The 20,441-nt window shown below is 38.3% G+C and overlaps 1 protein-coding gene across 5 annotated transcripts in view; it reads left to right on the plus strand.

Moving 5' to 3' along the window:
- The window catches only part of MAMDC2 (MAM domain containing 2), a 350,523-nt gene that overhangs the window by 66,970 nt on the left and 263,112 nt on the right, over positions 1–20,441 (plus strand). For 2 of the 5 annotated variants that reach the window (XM_019815750.2, XM_003995375.5), the window contains exon 6: positions 10,658–10,932. The exons of the other annotated variants lie outside the window; for them this stretch is intronic. In XM_019815750.2, coding sequence (XP_019671309.1) covers positions 10,658–10,846 — 189 coding nt within the window. In that variant the 3' untranslated portion in view covers positions 10,847–10,932. Of the gene's footprint in view, positions 1–10,657; positions 10,933–20,441 lie in introns of those variants that run through there. 5 annotated transcript variants of the gene reach the window in all.

Raw genomic sequence — 20,441 nt, forward strand, 5'->3', positions numbered from 1 at the left:
TTCCAGGTTCCATGATGTGTTTTCATGACTTTTATTTTAGTACTACTTTTCTTTGCCTTGAATCTTAATATATCTACTATTTAATTTTCTCTTTTGTGTCCTGTTAATGTTCTAATTCAATATTTACTGACAAAAGAATAATGGGCATTTGCTGCATATCCTTGTTTTTCTCATTACATTGACTATTGACTAAAATGAAAAAGAGTTTTAGATTCATCTGCAAATGAGATAGGGTTGGAAGGTGAAATTGGAGAAGAGGGAAGGGGTCATGTGGTTGTACCTATTATCTTTTGATTGACGTCAAGGTGTTCCAAAATACTGCTGTTAGCTAACCACAGGAACGGCCCTCTATTACTTGGGTTCAGAAGGAAATGGTGGCCTTCCTCAGTCTAAAACAATGCCTGAAAGATCTCATTGTGTGTTACACGTTTGTGCTGAGATTATATGTATACACATATATGTATATGCGTAGATATGTATACACATGATTTTGTACTTTGAGGCAAATGGTTCTAGTTCTGAGTCTCATGGGATTCTGCCAGCATTAAGGGACCACATTTCCTAGACCCCAGTTTCAACTTTAGGATCTGCTGGCATTTGTTCACATAGCTCCATTCCATAGCCTCCCCATTGGAATACAAAAAGATTTGACTTATTGGGGGGAATATATAGTTGCTAATAGGTGAGAAGAAGGAAGGAAGGAAGGAAGGAAGGAAGGAAGGAAGGAAGGAAGGAAGGAAGGAAGGAAGGAAGGATCTCTCATTATATATACACACAGCTGACCCTTAAATAATGTGGGAGTTAGGGGCACTGACACCGCCCCCCAACCACAAATCATTTTTGACTGATGCACAAATCCACAAATAATTTTTGACTCACCAAAAACTTAACTGCTAATAGCCTACTGTTGACCAGAAGCCTTACTGATAACATAACATAAATAGTTGATTGATACACATTATGTATGTTATGTGTATTATATACTGTATTATTACAATAAAGTAAGCTAGAGAAAAAATATTAAGAAAATCATAAGGAAGAGAAAATGAATTTATAGTACTGCACTATATTTATTTTTAAAAATCTGTGTATAAATGGACCTGCACAGTTCAAACCCATATTGTTCAAGGGTCACCTGTTGTCCCATACATATAGAGATAGAAGAAATAGAAGATAGATATGGTGGATAGATAAGTAGACATTTTTCCTTTCTATGTATGTATGTATGTATGTATGTATGTATGTATCTATCTATCTATCTATCTATCTATCTATCTATCTATCTTCTATTGTTTCTATTTCTCTGGAGGACTTTCACTAACGTATATAGCTCTTGGGCTCTCAAATTTTACTATTTATGTATTCGAGATGATATGATTCTCTCTCATTGATCCTGTCCCATCCTCATAGTATTTATTTATGACCAAGTAATCTTTTTGATGAGGACCTTGGCAAACATTTAATTCAAGTCTACTTAAAAATTAGGAAGTTAATATTTTAACTCATCCTCATCTCGTGTATCACGAACAGTTGAGAAATTGTGGTCTTAATTTTCAGGAAACTCAGATTTTCAAGCAGTTTTTATGTTGTCTCTTTTTAGAGGAAAGAACCCTGTGTTCTCTAAAACTACACCTTCACTTTATATTGCCTTTTGAAGTGAAGTGATCTTCTTTTGTTTCTGGGTTAAGTCAGAAGAGTTTAGTTCTAATTTCTTTCTTTTAATTATGTTTAACTTCTACATTGAACATATTTGACTTTTGTAAAGTAAGAAAAAAATTTTAATTGAAAACACTGGGCCTCAAATTTATAACTAACCATGCCATTATAAGTATAAAATAGTGGCAGGTGTCCTCACATAATACAGACTGAGGAATAAAAAAATGGTATTTATTTTTTCTATGATAGGACCAATCAAAGTTTGTGCATTAAAAATGTATCAATAGCTAAGGTTTAATGTGGCATTGCTTAGTTTTTGATGCTAGACATTACTAAAGTTTATGATATTGTTTAAAGTCAGCTTATTTTGTAAAGTGATTATTCATGCAGGTCTCCATATTTTTCTTCGTGATGATCAGACTCTTTAATGATATTAATATTTATATTTATATGATAGCCTAACCTTCCTTGTGCCTCCCATGACTATTTTCCTTTAGATGCATCCCTCTATTGGTTATAAGTGTTTTTCATTTGTAAAATTTTATCAAATAAAAAGAGTAGTAAATGTTTCTCAAATATATAACAAAAATATATCCAATTAGTAACATGTTTGTTGTAGCTGTATTTGCCAATTACTCTTGTGTCTGTGATACAATCACTGGGAGAATAAAATATCCAATAGCAATGAAGTCATTTTTAAAATAGTGAGGAAATGGATAAAGGAGTCTGTCTGGGATGCCTATCCTCCATCATCCCTAGGGTTGATAAAGTAGACTTGGCTGTGTGGAAATTGTTCTTTTGCTCTCACATCACTCCGCATGTGTATACAGAAGACAATCTTATTAGAGGACGACAGGTCTTCAGTCAAGTGCGTATAACAGCTAAGGAATTTTATACATTATGTATATTGAAAGTAATGAAACAAAATATCACGGTAATCTACCTGTGTATTTACTTTCACTCCATCCACTGTGATATTCACATAAATAAGCTTGCTGCCTCAAATGCCTTTTTAAGAGTAAATGGAGTACCCCAAATGACCATACTTACAGGCATGCTAGGGAAGAATGGTCTTTGCTATATGAGTGCCAGGTGGCTAATAGCTATCTGTAATGGTGGACACAAGGTTAGTTCACAGTGACTGATTTGGCCAGGAAACATAACACATTATGCATTTTTACGGATGATCTGGATGAAGGAATTGAGACTAAGCTTTCAAATTATTGTATACTATTAAATTAGGCAGAGTTACTCATGTTCCAGAAGATAGTCTTCAAACTGAAAATGACCTTGAAAAATTAAGCTATAAAAAATAAAAGATCCTAAAGAAAAAAGGTGAAGTCAAGTAAGACTAAGTACAGCCAGAACTTGGTCAAGACTGAGTACACAGCTGACCAAGAAATGGTAAGGTCATTTTATTCTAAAGAAGGTTCAGGAGATAATGGTGTTCAGAGTAAGAATATAGCACCCAAGGGTCAGTGGAGATGAGGGTGCTGAGGGGATGAGGATCTGAGCAGGATACCTGTCACTTAAAGATACTGATACATTTTATTGACATAGGTGGTAAAACTATATTGTTTCCTTCACAATGAGAGAATGTCAAGTGGGGGGCCCCCTCACCCAGAGGACCCTCCTGTAACATCCTAGCCTGTCTTTCCAAGGTTTGTTTAAAAGGAGGAAGAGAACGAGAAGGAAAGGAAGAAAGCTTTCTTAACCTGAAGGCACTATTCTCCCCATAGTGATTCTGTTGCTGCATCTTTAGTGCTTCCTCTTTCTATGGCCTGTTTGTCCTGGCCATAGATGTATCTTTCTCTGGCACTCTTTCCTTTCCACCTTTCATCAGGAAGGCCACCATGCTCACCACTATACCACCAATGCCTGCTTCCACATCTGATCAGGATGTTTCATTAGACTTCCTCTCTGTTTCTCTGGAACAGCACTATTGGTTATATTTTGTCGGGTCTTGCTCTGTATGATGTTTCTTTGGGAGTGAGCACCTGTTGGCTCCCACTGCATTCTTCCACCTCCCTCTACCTTCAGAGTTGATGACCCTGCAGCACTTCATACCTCTCCTCCTTTGTCCTTCATGGCTTCTTTATGGACCCAACCATGAGTGTCCATAAGACTCGGGATCCAGAACTCTGTGCTTCTCGTTTTATGCAATCTCAGAGAATTCATCCACACCCAAGGCTCTCCAACCATTACTTTTTTTGAGGGGGGTGAGATAATATATTTTATATAATTACAAACTTATAGGAAAGTTGCAAGAATGGCACAGGGAACTCCCATATAATCTTTACCCCAAGTGACCAATTGTTTACTATTTGAGAGTAGGCTGTGCCCCTTTACCTATAAATAGTTCCATGTGATTTTCCTAAGAACAAGGACACATATCTATGGTAATATTTTTAAACTTAGGAATAATTGATGCAGTGTAATTATGTAATTCACAGTCTGTATTCAAATATCATCCATGGTTCCAATACTGTTCTTTATTTTTCCCCAGCCAGTATCTACTACTGTGCACAGGGCACTGACCTCTTTCCCAGCCGTCTATCCCACAGCACCACATTTCAAATAAAGATTTTGTATTGATGTCATCTCACATTGAAAATGTCTTAAAATGTGACTCATCATTTATCTCCTAAAACAATTCCTCCCTCCATCTCCATGTCTTTCATATTCTTTTACTGGTTTTAGAACTCTCCCACCATCCAGATTTGAAGCTATAGTTCATCTTTGATTCTTTAGCCCCATTGGCCTGGTGAGTCCTCTAAATTCTTGCCATGAAATGTGTCTTCTAGTCTGGCTCTGCGTAAGCCATTGTGCACCAATACCCATTCAGTCCACACCCCAGACAAATTTTACCAGAGATCCTCATCTACCTTAAGGGCCCAGTAAAAGCTTGTGGTGATTATCCTATCTTAAGTAAACGTTGTCAGAACTCAGGGTCGGTGTAGCACTAGAACAGTGAACAGCCAACAATGTGTGGTGATTCGCACCTCTGTTTTTATATGCAATTTCTAAACATTTCTTCCCAGTCCCACTAAATAAATGTTGAACATGTACATATTTAAATATTATGTTAGGGTGTGGAAATATAACAACTGTTTACAACTCACATATGCAGAGGAAAAGTGTCTAATGGATAACTGGCCTTCTTCCTGAGCCCACCACCAGTGGGAAAACACTCACCCTTCAATCCATTTACAGCTTAGTCTGATTCTGTAATTTAAATAGTTCCTATAGGAAGTGTTTGATTTCCCTTTAAAAACAACTCTCACTTTCTCAGAGATCTCCTCCCATCCTTTGTTTGCAGAAAAGAGCTAACAGCAGAACTGAGACTGTTCTCTCTTAAAAAGCCTGCTTGCAAGGTTGGCCCTTGTCTGGCATCTAGAAACTTGACTTTTGGGACTAGAACTCCCTAATGAGAGTGGTTCACTGCACCTAAACAGTTTGTGCAAACAATATGGTTCATGTTGAACACCTGCTTTCCTTCTGGGAGTCTGGAATTTTGCTAGGCAAAGAGCGCGCCTGTGACCAGCCCCTGAGAAAAACCTTGGCTACTGAGGCTCTAATGAGCTTCCCCAGTAAACAGTATTTCACAATCCGTTGCTGAGGAAATTAAGTGCATCCTGTGTGACTCACTGGGAGAGGACTCTTGGAGGTTTGCACCTGGTTTCCTCTGGATTTCAGCCTGTGTGCCTTTTTGCTGATTTTGCTCTGTATCCATTTGCTGTAGTAAATCATAACCACAAATACAACTACATGTTGAGTCCTGTGGTTCTTCCTAGAAATCACTGAATCCAGGGATAGTCTTGAGAACCCCAACACATCCTACTTTTTCTCCATGTGGCAGATTGTCATTCTCCCCAAATGGTGCAATACATGTGGTCATCCCACATGCCCTTACAATGTGATTTGGATACTCCTTCCATTGAAAGGCAGAGTCCTTATCACCTCCCCTAGGACTGGGTGAACCGTGACTATGGTAGAAGTGATGCTATGTGACTTTGGAGGCCAGGTGATAAAAAGCAATGCAGTTTCCTCCTGGTTCTCTCAGTGCCACTGCCATTCTCAGAACCCAGGCACCATGTTGAAGGCCCAAGCAGGCATGCGGGGAGGACCTGCATCATTGTTTCAGTCAACAGCCCTAGCTGAGATCCCAGCGGGCAGCCAGCATCAACCACCAACCGGAGTGAGGGATGTTTGTAACCCCAGCCCTCAAGTCGCTCCCAGCTTTCAAGTCTTCTCTGTTGAGGCCTCAGATATTGTGGAGCAGAGAGATGCTGTCTTTGTTATGCCTTTTCCAAATTCCTAACCCAAGGATTCTGGAAATGGGTATTGTTTTGTACTGTTGTACATGGGTTGGCCTGTTTGTTACACAGTAATGGTAACTAGGACTCTCCCTAAGATGGTATCCAGGTATATGGAGAGGGGGATGTGCCTTAGCATCCTGATGCCAGAGGGCAAGAGTAGGATTTTTGTGTGTGCTGTTGTCTGCCTGTTCTGGTCTCTGGGATGATGTCCCTAGTCCACCTGGCTGCTCTTTTCCTTGCTGGCATTGGTGGCTAAAGTCTGTGGACATTGAACCGTCCGTCTTTTTCTATTTCTCACTCTTTCTCTCTGGGCTAGCTTAGATCCCAGATGGCTTGCTTGGGATAACTCAGCCTCGTTTCCACTCCCATAAATACCGTGGACCCCACAGAAGACTTCTGTGATTCCCATTCAGCCCCAGCTCCAGTGTTCAGCTCTGCAGCTCCTGTTAGTAACCCCCTCTGCAGACTCCCCACAGGATGCCAAAAGTGACTCAGAGTCTCCCTCTGCATAAGTATGATGCCCCACCAGCGTGGGTGTGGTGGCCTCCAGGCAGATGAAAGGGCAGCCTGAGATGGTCAGTTTCAAGAGTTCTCATGAGGGATGGGGGCCCCTCTTATGCCTTTCCATCATTTCTCTGATTTGTCTCATGTACTTCCCGCTGTCCGGGTCAGAGGGACTCTGCTGGCTTAAAGTCTGGGAAAGGGAAAATTGGGAAATACATTGGCTGTCTCTGCCATCCTGCTTTTCCCTTTTCTCTTGTTTTCTCATTCCTATAATTCCCCAGACTCTTCCCTATCTTCCGACTATTCATTCCAACCTTTGGTTAAGCCTTAACGAAAGGATATTTTTTTCTATACATTTGGAAAACTTTATAATGTGAAGTCTTCCAGGCCTGGACATTGGTATTCTAAAGTCCTCACAATTGTGAGTGGTTTGCAAGGCTATTATCTTGCTGAAAAATCCTATTTTGCATATTAGAAGCTGATACTACTTTGTTCTTTGGTTAGCATTTTATTCTGAAACAAATTTTGATCTCACCTTGGGCAAATGACTGGTTACACACAGAAAGGGCAAAACTACACATCATTTTGAAATGATTACCCCCTGTATACTTGATTTGAGTGGCACACTAAATTACTTCTTGTTTAAGACTCCTACCATCTCAATTTGGCCTTGGGTCTAAGCTGCAGTCACTATTAAGGTCCTTTAAGGTGGCTCTTGGTACAGCTGTTTTATTCTAGTTTGTGCCTTTAGTATTAAACTTTGAAAAACCATTCTTGCTCTGCTTTCATATAATAGTTATACCTTCCTGGATCCCAGCAGTGTGTTCTTATTGTCCTGTTTTGTTTACCTATTCCATATTCACATTCTTCTAATTCTTGATTATATATTTAGTCACAAATTTATTGTTTGCCTTTATTCCTACTATAAATACATACTTGTCCTACTTCCTTGGTTTTGGCCATTTTTTTTTTTTTTTGCTCTGATTCTTAGTACTTCAGTGTTCCAACATTACCTATTATTCAGGTGTACAAAATCCAACTCAGGTCAGACAATAAAAGCAATTTATTGGTTTACGCTTTTTTTTTTGAAAAGTCATGTTTCAGTAAAGGATTGATACAGCAATGTCATCATGCTTCTTACTGACTCTCAAATATGCCTTTTATGGTGTTGGTTTCATACTAAACTAATTGTAGGAGCAGTACCGATAGCAACCTGGGCTAGATGCTTCCTCATTTCCAGTAATGGAAAAAGAGTTTCTTTCCTCCAAACCACTGAACAAAAGTCTTGGGCTTTACTTTATTTGGACAAACTCAAAACACATGCCCAACACTGGATCAATCACTGAGATCACTGAGAGTGGATGTGAGATTATTATAATTGTCATAGGCCAGTTAGATTCTGCCCCTAGAGCTTGCAGTAGGATTGATCTACCCAAATCGTGTGGCCGTCACACAATGGGGGGTGGGAGAAGTGGATTCAGGGTTAACTGGAGTCATTTCTTAAAGTTTTCATGAGCTAATTATACTCACGTCTTCCCAACCCAATATTTACTGACCTCACTTTGATAGCATGAAGTCAGCCATAGAGGGAGTATTTACAACACAGAATTTGGCAATTATCACAAATAAGTTGTGTGTTTTTTTTTTTTTTCTGGTGGGGAACTCACTTACCAATATACCTCTGATGATAGAAGGGACTCAATTTCATGTGTGTACGAGTAGGCAGTAGTCTCTTAACTAGTTTTCCTAACTTTTGGATTGCTCACCCCTACTTATCCACTTTTAAAAAATAATAGCTTTGTTGAGATATAAGTCACATGCCATAAAATCCACCCTGTAAAAGTATGCAAGTCAGTGATTTTTGTATATACATAGGTTCATACAATCATCAGTTTTGGAACATTTTCATCACCCCCAAAAGAAATTCCATATGCATTTTATTAGTCACATTTCTCAACAGATAGATAACCACTAGGATAGACAGAAAGAGAGAGGAGAGGGAGACAGATTGATTTATTTTAAGGAATTGGCTAATGCAATATGGAGGATGAGAAGTCCCACAACGTGCTGGCTGCAAGTTGGAAACCTAGGGAAGCTGGTGGCTGTAATTCATTCCAAGTCTGAAGGCCCGAGAACCACGTACCAACAGCAGGATAAGATGAATGTCCCAGCTCAAGCTATCAGGCAGGAAGGGACTGAATTCTTTCTTCCACTGCCTTTTTCTTCTATTCAGGTCCTCAGTGGATTGGAAGATGCCCACCTACATTAGGGAGAGCAAATTGCTTTACTGAGTGTGCAGATTCAAATGCTGATCTCGTCTAGAAACACCCTCACAGACACAACTCACAAATAATGCTTAGCAAATGCCTGGGTGCCCCGTGATCTATTGGCCACTGCACCCATTAACAGTCTCTCCTCATTCTCCCCCTCCCCCAGCTCCTCACAAAGTTAATTTCTATCTCTGTGGACATTCTTTAGAAGGAATCATACAATGTGTAGTTTTTTGGGTTAGTTTCCTTCACTTAGCATAATGTTTTCACGGTTCATCTATGCTACAGCATGTGTCAGTATTTTGTTCACTTTATTACCAAATAATGTTTTTTCACTGTATGAATAGATCACATTTTGTTTATCCATACATCAGTTAATAATATGTGAATTCTTATTGTCATTCTAATTTTAATTACTGTTCTGGAATCTGATCATTTCTACCTTCAGTCGTCAATACCTTCTTGCTGCCAGAATCCTTTTCTTAAAACATCACATTTAATCGTTTCACCTACCTGATCAAAATAAATCATCCTCTCTGCCTAGGGGATGCTAGAGAAACACGTTGACCCTGAATTTGAAGCTCCCTTTAGTTTGACAGAAGCTGGTGTAGGAATGAGCAGACCCTGCCTCCCTTTGAGCAGGCTGGTTTGGCCAGTAATGCTCAAATTTCGTTGGAAGGGCCTCTACCAGACCAAAAACTAACATATGTGCCTCAGAGAAATTAGACACTGCCTCCAAAAAACAAAAGCCCAAACTATACAGAAAATAACATGGATATAATGTAGCTTTAGGATTTTGTGGTTTGTGTTTCTTTTCATCTCCTAATTATTAAGAATTTCATGAGGGTCCTGGAGGGATAATGAATGCATCTTACAGTCAGATAATTAGTTACAAGTCCTGGCTGAATTACTTAATATTGGCATTCCTTAAAATCTCTTTTTCTTGAGATTTTAAGCAATATCTTTTCCTATATGTAAAGTGGGAGTAATAATTCCTATGTCAGAGTCCTGCTATAGATTAAAAGACATAAACACTCAACTATTGTGCCCAACCCATGATAGGCACTCTGTAAATACATTGACCCCATACTTATTGTTATGGTTGAATAAATGGTTACATTTTCCAATTATTTTCAATAAAGCCAATCTAAGATTAGAACTATTTTGGTGTTCTTTCATTGTTTTATAGTTCTGGTGATTTAATTTCAATATTGTGTTAGTGCTTTAAAATTAGCACCAATTTGAAGCAGAAATTAGATAGTGAGTTCAAGGGCTTTATGTCCCTTGTCTACCATTATCCTTGATGTAATCTGAGAGAATCAATATTCCCTTTTGGAAATGGTCAATGACAGTGTCTCATTTTATTACAACGGAAGTTTCTATGAAGTGCTTTAGGGATAAATACCTTAAACATTATACTGGGTTATCCGGAGGTAAATTTCTCAAAGGAATGAACCCTTGAGTTTGGCATTTACTGGCAAGTCACTTGATAGCGACTATGAAAGATACAACCCAAGATAATATTCTTTGGAATAATTATAACTTATATTCAGTTTAAAAAGATGTTGAATGATAGGTAAATTGTAATTGTTTTGGTCTTACGTAGATGATCATGAAATTTAAACTGTTCTTTGTGCCATATATTTATGGTTTAGAAAAATTTTACATGTATAACAATTCATCTTTTTAGCTTTATAAATAAAAGAACTAGATTCTTCTTTCAGAATTAAAGTATTTGTAAATGAAACAATAGCCATATTTTCATTGAAGCATTTGTAACTTGAGATATTAAATTAATTGTGTGAAAATTAAACTTGGATCTTAATAAGATCAACTTTTAGAAATCACTCGTTTTTACGTTTTTCGGTCATTCAATATTATTTCTCTTTCTCCCCCTCTCCCCCATAGGATTATCCTTGTCAAGATGATTATTCAATAGTCCACAGAAAATGCCGTTCTCAGTTCACAGATCTAGATGGTTCCAAAAGATTTGGCATCAACACTTGGCATGATGAAAGTGGGATTTATGCTAATTCATATATAAAACAAAAACTCTACCCATTAACTGGTGGTCCTATTGTCCCCTTTTTAAAATAATATATGGAATCAGATTCTCTAACTAATGAAAGAATAATGGATATAACAGTTGATTTGCTATCCTAATAAATGCAATGGAAATGGTGTTACTATAGTAGATTCCTTTAAAAACAATATCTTAAATATTCTAGGCCATCATGTATATATCCTTCTTCTCATAAAGCTACTCTGGTATTTCCCAAAGTTTAATGTGTATACCAGGGAAGGTGTACAACACAATTCTAGATGGTAATTGCTGGAATTTTCTTTTATTTATGGACTATGTATTTATTTTAAATTTTATTAGAAAAAATGTATAAAGCTAGCACAGTCAAGCTTATGATTGCTTAGAATGGATAAATTTTTTAAAAAGTAACCCAACTTAAATTCCACTTTTAAGGGAAAATAACATACATGGTACTCAGATTTGGCATGAAAGTCAAATGGCTGAAGTTTGGGCAACACGGGAGAGAGAGAGAGAGAGAGAGAGAGAGAGAGAGAGAGAGAGAGAGAGAGTTGCAGTGGAGGTGGGGTGTGTATCTATTTATAGACTTTGGTTTATCTATACTGGCTAACTGCAGTATGGATTGTTTATTCAGCATAGTGCTTTTCCTTATTTAAGACAATACTTTTTGAGCATATGGAATAGGAGAGATGTAGCCAGAATCTTAGTGAAACTTTAGGGTTTGATGTCTGCATCTAATATTATATTTAGAAGAAATCTTAGCAGTTGTTTTGACTTAACATCCCATTTTACAGATAAGCAAACAGAAGCTCACAGAGATTTAAACAGGTTGCCCAGAGGTACATAGATGGCAGATTCTAATTGATTTTTGAAGTACCTGTGACCTTTTCTTTCTTTGGAGGGTGAGTTTAACTATTTGGTCAGCCTAGGATTAATTTGCTGTCATTATTTTCTTTAAAATGTAAATTCATGAAATAGCACTTATGATAAATGCTAATTTAGCATTGCCTCCAACTCTTGATCAGCAAATTATGGTGGAGACCATAAGCCTTGTGAGTGGAGAAATGATAACTAATAAAGAAAAAGAAAATGTGGATATGCCTGGTAAGCATTCATCAGCAGAATTTGACTATAATTTCTTGCTGCTTTAAAGTATGTGTCTGCATGTACACACAATATACATATATATATATTATACATAAATGTATATTATAAGCGTAATGTTAATTCTTTTTCTTATTTTTAATTGAAGTATAGTTGGTATACACTATTATATTAATTTCAGGTGTACAACTTAGTGATCTGACAATTATATACATTACAATATGCTCACTATGGTAAGTGTAGTTGCCATCTGTCACCATAAAGAGTTACTATAATATTTTTGGCTATATTCCCTATGTTATACTTGTCATCCTCTTAGCTTATTTATTTTAGGACTAGAAGTTTTACCTCTTTTATTTTTGAGAGAGAGAAAGAGAGAGCGCATGCACAAGTTGGGGAGGGGTAGAGAGAGAGAGGGAGACAGAATCCAAAGCAGGCTGCAGGCTCCGAGCTGTCAGCTCAGAGCCTGATGTGGGGCTCGAACCCACAAACCCTGAGATCATGACCTGAGCCAGAGTCAGAAGCTTAGCCAACTGAGCCACCCATGCGCCCCTGGAAGCTTGTACCTTTTAATCTCCTTCACCTATTTCACCTATTCTTCACCACTACCCTTCCCTCTGGCAACTACCAGTTTGTACTCTGTATTTATGAGTCTTTCTGTTTGTTCATTTGTTTGGTTTTAGTTTCCACATATAAGTAAAATCGTATAGTATTTGCCTTTCTCTGTCTGACTTATTTAACTTAACGTAATACCCTCTAGGTCCATCCATGCTGTTATGAATGGCAAGATCTCATTTTTTTTTCATTGCCAAGTAAAAAGAGCCACTGGAAAAAAAAAAAGGTGTACCACATCTTTATCTGTGCATCTATCAGTGGACGCTTAGGTTGGCTATTATAAATGATGCTGCAATAAACACAGGGGTGCATATATCTTTTTGAATTGGTGCTTTCATTTTCTTTAGATAAATACCCAGAAGTACAATTACTGGGTTAATAGTATTTCCAGTATTTGCATTTTTAATTTTTTGAGGAACCTGCATACTGTTTTCTATTGTAGCTGCACCAATTTACATTTCTACCAACAGTACAAAAGGGTTCCCTTTTCTCCATATCCTCACCAACACTTGTTATTTCTTATCTTTCTGATACTAGCCATTCTCACAGGTATGAGGTAATATTTCATTGTGATTTTGCTTTGCATTTCCTTGAGAATTAGTGATATTGAGCATCTTTTCCTCTTTCTGTTGGCCGTTTGTATGTCTTCTTCAGAAAAAGACATGCCCCTCTGCCCATTTTTCAATCAGATTATGTGTTTTTTATGTTGAGTGGTAGAAGTTCTTTATATATTTTGGATACTAACCCCTTATTGGATATATCATTTGCAAATATCCTCTCTTATGCACTTGGTTGCTTTTTGTTTTGTTGATGGTTTCACTGTGCAAAAGTGAAACTTTTTTAGTTTCATGTAATCCCAAATGTTTATTTTTGCTTTTGTTTCCCTGACATGAGGAGACAGATCCAGAAAAATATTACTAAGACTAATGTTTAAGAGTTTACATATGCCTATGTTTTCTCTTGGCAGTTTTTGTTTTCAGGTCTTACATGTAGGTCCTTAATCCATTTCGAGTTTATTTTTGTGTATGGTGTAAGAAAGTGACCCAGTTTCATTCTGTTGCATTAAAATGTTAATTCTTTATATATTGCCTATTGTAGTGGCTACCTGCCTAGGATTACCTTTCCTTCCACCAACTATAAATTCAAATTTAATCACCCCTAACACTCAGTAACATATCTAGGGTAGACAGCTGTTTGAAGTATGCAAATATAAATGAATAGCTTCTCATCATTTGGTTTTCTTCCCTTTTTGTAAGGAAAAAGTCTTAATGGCCATATCATTATCTTTGAACAATGCCTGGTACCTAGAAAATAAGATTAATCTGCTTTAGCAGAAATTCTGTATTATCAGAATGACTAACATCACAGTTTCCATAATTGGCCTACGTGTACCATGAGGGATCCACGTAGAAATCTGCTTTGGGAGGAGCCTGGGTGGCTCCGTCAGTTAAGCATCCAACTTCGGACTCAGGTCACAGTCTCGCCATTCATGAGTTCGAGCCCTGCATTGGGCTCTGTGCTGACAGCTCGGAGCCTGGAGCCTGCTTCAGATTCTGTGTCTTCCTCTCTCTCTGTCCCTTCAGCACTCGTGGTCTGCCTCTGTCTGTTTCTCTCAAAAATAAACATTAAAAAAAATCCACTTTGGTTTGGTCTAGAAGGAGAATAAGAGATTATATTTGAACTAGTGAAGTAAAATGGCACACTGAAATAAAGAATACAGCAGAGATTTGCTCCATTCCAAATATTCACTTGCCATCCATTAGTGAATGAGTGAATGTTGGACTGAATGAACTTTACAATATTACTCTGAAACCCAGGTCTTATAGGTGAAGTATTTTGTATTGCTTTGGATTTCTTTAGATAACTGCTTCAGTGGTTTCTCTTGTTAGTATCAAAGACCATTTGAAATAAGAAAAATTGGAGCTTTGATTTGATCATTGGAAATGTCTTCTTTAGAAAGTAACCACACAGCCTATTTATTTCCACATGCATACTTTATAGGATTTCACCCAAGGCACCAAAATAACAACTATCTCTTGTGTGTTGTCTATATTTATATTGTGTGTGTGTATGTGTGTGTATCTATCTATCTACACACACACACACACACACACACACACACACACACACACACACAAATTTGTTCCATAGCTTCCTTTTGGCCCTTGTGTCTGTTCTGTCAGACCTGTTGGTGTGAGCCCACCATGGCAGATGCAGACTGCTGTGGGGAGTGTGGGAGATTGGTTGGGCAAATCCTAAGTAGATCTACTGCAGTGGTGGTTCTTTTTTTTTTTTTTAATTGTCAATTTACCTAACATACGGTGTAGTCTTGGCTTTAGGAGTAGATTGCCATGATTCATCACTTACATACAACACCCTTTGCTCATCCCAACAAGCGCCCTCCTCAATACCCATCACCCACCACCCCCATCAACCCTCAGTTTGTTAAAGAGTCTCTTATGGTTTGCCTCCCTCTCTGTAACTTATTTTTCTTTTCCTTCTGCTATGGTCTTCTGTTAAGTTTCTTAAATTCCCCATATGAATGAAATCATATGATATCTGTCTTTCTCTGACTGACTGACTTCATCTAGCATAATACCCTCCAGTTCCATCCACATTGCTGCAAATGGCAAGATTTCATTCTTTTTTATTTCTGAGTAGTATTCTAGTGTGTGTGTGTGTGTGTGTGTGTGTGTGTGTGTGTGTGTGTATACACACCACATCTTCTTTACCCATTCATCAGTTGATGGACATTTGGGCTCTTTCCATAAATTGGCTATTGTTGATAGTGCTGCTATAAACATTGGGGTACCTGTACCCCTTCGAATCACCACTCCTATATCCTTTGGATAATTCCCATAATGGTGGTTCTTGAGTTAAATTTGGCTTACAGGTAAGTTTTGTATGGCCTTCATGATGTTTTTTTTTTCATTAATTAAAAGAAATCAAGGCAAATTATATAAATTAGGAGATTTTACTTAAATGTCTGGATTTCCATGCCCTTGACAAATTGGCAGATCTGGCAGCAGAAGGCCTTATTTTAATACAGCAACAATCAGCAGGGGGGAAAGCATTCTTTTGATGGGGGCTAAGATCATCATTTTGCTGCAGTTCTTACCTGGTACACTTCACTCATTTATGGAGGCCTTGTGACCCTTTACCTAAGGAGGGGCAGGACAAACATGAAATAATTAAGTTGTGTAGCGGAGGGGAATGGATAGCAGAAAAATGGCAAAACTGGCAGCTTCTTGGTTACTAAGGTTAGGTTAGTAAAGGTAGAGACTGAATCCTAGTAGAAGGGACATAGCAAATCTGGTTGAGTTCGAATAGGAGTCAAGATCCCAGGGTATGTGATGAAGAAAATAGAGATGGGGAATCAGCCAGGGGCTTCACTTTAGAAGTACAGAGGAACCTCAAATCCACTGGATTATACTAGAAATCCATTTGGCAGTGAGGGAGGAAGTAAGCATACTAGACCCAACCCCTGGGATGTGGAGATGACAGATGAAGATAAGTAGGGCCTGGCCAGCTTACTGGTTTACTTAGAAAGGAAAGCCCTGGATAACAGTGTTCCAGAAGTATAGGGAAACTCCAGATTCATAAGACCCCAGGCAGGAATGGGAAGATACTTGCTCAAAGCTGTGTTGACCAGCAGCTGACTTTATTTCAGCGACAGTGGTGGACAATTTGCCAAGAACTGGAAGCCCACTCCCAAATAGCTGAGGTGGGACAAACATGAGGCAGCCATTATATGTCAAAGTGGAAAACCCAAAATCTCACACAGTAAATTAGTGTTCCCAATTAAGATCATAAGCTTTATAACATTTTCGTAAGCTTTTATTGAGATATGATTCTGAACCATCAACTTCACCCTTTTAAAGTGTATGATTCAATGCTTTTTGGTATTTTCACAGAGTTGTGCTCCCATCACCACAATCAATTTTAGAACATTTTCATCACACCTAAAAGAAATTCCATATCCATTAGCTGTTATTCCCCATTCCCTCCCAAGCTCTCAGTCCTAAGCAACCATTAATCTACTTTCTTTCTCTATAGATTTGCCTATTCTGAATATTTTATATAAGTGAAATCATACACTGTGTGGTCTTTGTGACTAACTAGTTTCTTTCACTTAGCATAATGTTTTCAAGCTTCATCTATGTTGAATGAAGTTGTCAGTACTCATAAAGATATACTACAATGTATCCATTCATCAGTTGATAGACGTTGGGTTACTTCTACCTTTTAGCTGTTATGAATAATGGTGCTGTGAATATTCGTGTATGAGTTTTTGGGTGAATGTATGTTTCCATTTCTCTTGGGTATATACCCAGGAGGGGAACTGCTGTGTCATATGGGAACTCTGTTTAATCTTTTGAGGAACTGCCGAATTATTTCCTAACGTAGCTTTACCATTTTACATTTTCACTAGCAGTGCATAAGGGCCCCAATTTTTCCATATCCTTACCAACATCTGTTGTCTTCCATTGTTTTGATCATAGCCGTTCTAGTTGGTGAGAAGTGGGGTCTCATTGCAGTTTTCCTTTGTATTCCCCTAATGGCCAATGCTGTTGAACATCTTGCCATGTGCTTATTGGCTATTTGTATATCTTCTTTGGAGAAATCTTAATTCATATCCATTTTCCATTTTTAACTGGGTTATTTATCTTTCAAGATCATAACATTTTGTAACATAATTTTTAAAAAAAATGGTACACATAATCTAAAAAAAAAAAAAGATTTTCGTTCTGAACTTGAGAAGCAGCCTGGAAGATTTCATTTAGAATCAAATATTGGAATTTCTGTTACAAAGTGACAATATTTGAAAATGAAGAGAATCCTGGAAAATTTTGGAGGCAGGCACTGTCGTGTGAAGATTTAGAATGCACGGGTGTGTGTTTAACCAGTGTTTTTGATAATGTTGATACAGTAAGTCAAAGTAATACTGAGATTATTTGCGAAATGCTATGGAAATGTATTCTTTTTTTATTAAACATTTTTTAAAATGTAATTTATTGTCAAGTTAGCTAGCATACAGCGTATAAAGTGTGCTCTTGGCTTTGGGAGTAGATTCCCATGATTCATTGCTTACATACAACACACGGTGCTCATCCCAACAAGTGTCCCCCTCAATGCCCATTACCCATTTTCCCTGCTCTCCACCCTTTCCACCCTCAGTTTGTATTTAAGAGTCTTTTATGGTTTGGCTCCCTCTCTGTAACTATATATTTTTTTTCTTTCCCTTCTCCCATGGTCATCTGTTAAGTTTCTCAACTTCCACATATGAGTGAAAACATATGACATCTGTCTTTCTCTGACTGACTTACTTCACTTAGCCTAATACCCTCCAGTTCCATCCACATTGCTGCAAATGGCAGGATTCCGTTCTTTCTCATTGCTAAGTAGTATTTCATTGTATATATAAACCACATCTTCTTCATCCATTTATCAGTTGATGGACATTTGGGCTCTTTCCATAATTTGGCTATTGTTGGTAGTGCTGCTATAAACATTGGGGCACATGTACCCCTATGAATCAGCACTCCTGTATCCTTTGGATAAATTCCTAATAGTTCTATTGCTAGGTCATAGGGTAATTCTATTTTTAATCTTTTGAGAGACCTCAACACTGTTTACTAGAGTGGCTGCACCAGTTTGCATTCCCACCAACAATTCTCTTTTTCCATGTTGTCGCCAACATCTGTTGTTTCCTGAGTTGTTAATTTTAGCTACTCTGATTGGTGTGAGGTGGTATGTTAATGTAGTCTTGATTTGTATTTTGTAGAAATGTATTCTTTAATTTTTTTATTACATATTTCTACTTTTCACCTATTAGGATAGTAACTTAGGCTTGCTGTCTAGGAATCAAACTCATCTCATTTTCCAACACTCTTCCCTCATACTAAAATCTCCCCTCTAAGCAGTGGATCTTAATCTGTTGTGTTCATGAGCACCTTTGACAGTCTAAAGAAATCCAGACCTTTTACCCTGTAAAAGCTACAAATATTCCTGTGAAGAGAACATTGGGAAACACTCTGACGTCATAAGTAATGAAGCTTTCCTCTGGAAGATGATGAAATAAATTGTGAATGTTTAGCAAGCTACTATTAAGGTCTGTGTATCCATTTCTAGAAGACAAAGTATACACGTATGTACACACACACAGTGTATTTTTGTAGGGCAACCACAAAAGAGAATATGTAATTTTATCAACTAGCATTTGCTAACCATGTGGTCTCCTGGGTGGTCTCTCTAGTCTGGGTGGCAACAACTGGGACTGGATGGTCTGGGATGGTCTCACTCACCTGGCTGGCTCTTGGCTCAGAGTGAGCTGGAGGTCAGGGATGCCCTTGCTGGGGGTCATTCATCATGAGGCGGAGAGGCTGAGCAGCAGACTGGCCTTGTTCACATGGTGATGGCGAAGTCCCCAAGAGCAGCGTGTGGGGAAGCCTCTGTGCACAAGGCTTTTCAAACATCTGCCTGTGTCATATTTACTACAGCCCGACTGGAGCACATCCTGGGGCCATCCCAGAGTCGTAGGTGGGTTCTCCCAAAGAGTGTGGATAAGAGGGGTAGTTTGGTCCATTTGTACAGTCTACCAGAGTACTGTTGTACTCTTGTGAGAAGTCCTTTTCTGTACAGAAATTGTGCCTCTTCCCTTTAGTATTTCTTTTTTTTTTAATTTTTAATGTTTATTTATTATTGAGAGAGAGAGAAAGACAGGGTGTGAGCACAGGGGAGGGGCAGAGAGAGAAGGAGACATAGAATCCAAAGCAGGATCCAGGCCCTGAGCTGTGAGCACAGAGCCCAACGCGGAGCTTGAACCCACAAACTCTGAGATCATGACCTGAGCTGAAGTCAGATACTTAACCAACTGAGCCACCTAGGCTATCTCCCCACTTGGTACTTCTATAAGAGAAACAGAGAGACCTTTTCCATTTGTCTTAAGTTGGTAACATAATTTGGTGGCTTTTTTTTGTTGGTTTTTATGTTTTTGTTTTTGTTTTTTTGTCACTTCAGACCCTTGCTCCTGTCATTGACAGTCCTCACAATGCTTATGGGTTGAGATAACTCTTCCAGGCCCACTCCTAAGACAAAGTGAACACTCCAATCAGGGTTCACTGGATAGCTGAGATAGCTAGCTGAGAACTGTGAAGTTCCTTCTTTGGTAGACAGCTGGAAATAGCAAGTAGAGAATAAAGGAACACGAAAAATAACCTGTTGACTTCTATCTCCTACTGTCTAGAACTATCTCATTGCAACGAAAGGATCAAAGCAGTTGGCACATTGTAGGATAGCGTCATCCACCCAAAATACTTCATACCTTTCCAGGAGCTTTATGGATACCCCGAAACCCAGTCATCCAGGGTTGGAAGTTGGAGAAGGCAACAGTTACATGGGAGAGGAACATGACCTGAGTTTTCTAGAGGTTAAGGTCAGGGGCCAGATGTAGCATAGAATTTCCAGGTCTAGAGTCAGCTAACAGGGTTGAGAACCAACATGTGCCAGTGCTTTTAGTATATTTACATAATTCCATCATCACAACAACTTAATGGATATTGTATACGTGTGTGTACATGAATGTGTGTGTGTGTGTGTGTGTGTGTGTGTATGAATGTATGTGTGTATGATTATCATTACTTCTGTTTGGCATTTAAGCTTCCAATTGGTGAAGTGACTTTTGGAATTAGAACCAAGACCCCTAAAAATAAGCCCAGAACTTTCTTTAGACGCTCACTGTTAAGACAAATATGATTCAACTCTTAGTGATTAAGGAAATACTGTTCATTTAGCCTGTGACTTTTCAGTGGCCCGTATTCTGGGCAGTTTGCCAAGTGGTCACACAATCCATGTCCCACCAATTCTCCCAACAGAAAATCAGCTCTGTACTTCCGTAGCCTGACCACTTTCTACCTGGTATTGTATGGATGT

This window comes from Felis catus, chromosome D4 (assembly GCF_018350175.1).
Source record: "Felis catus isolate Fca126 chromosome D4, F.catus_Fca126_mat1.0, whole genome shotgun sequence".
Classification (NCBI taxonomy): Eukaryota; Metazoa; Chordata; class Mammalia; order Carnivora; family Felidae; genus Felis; species Felis catus.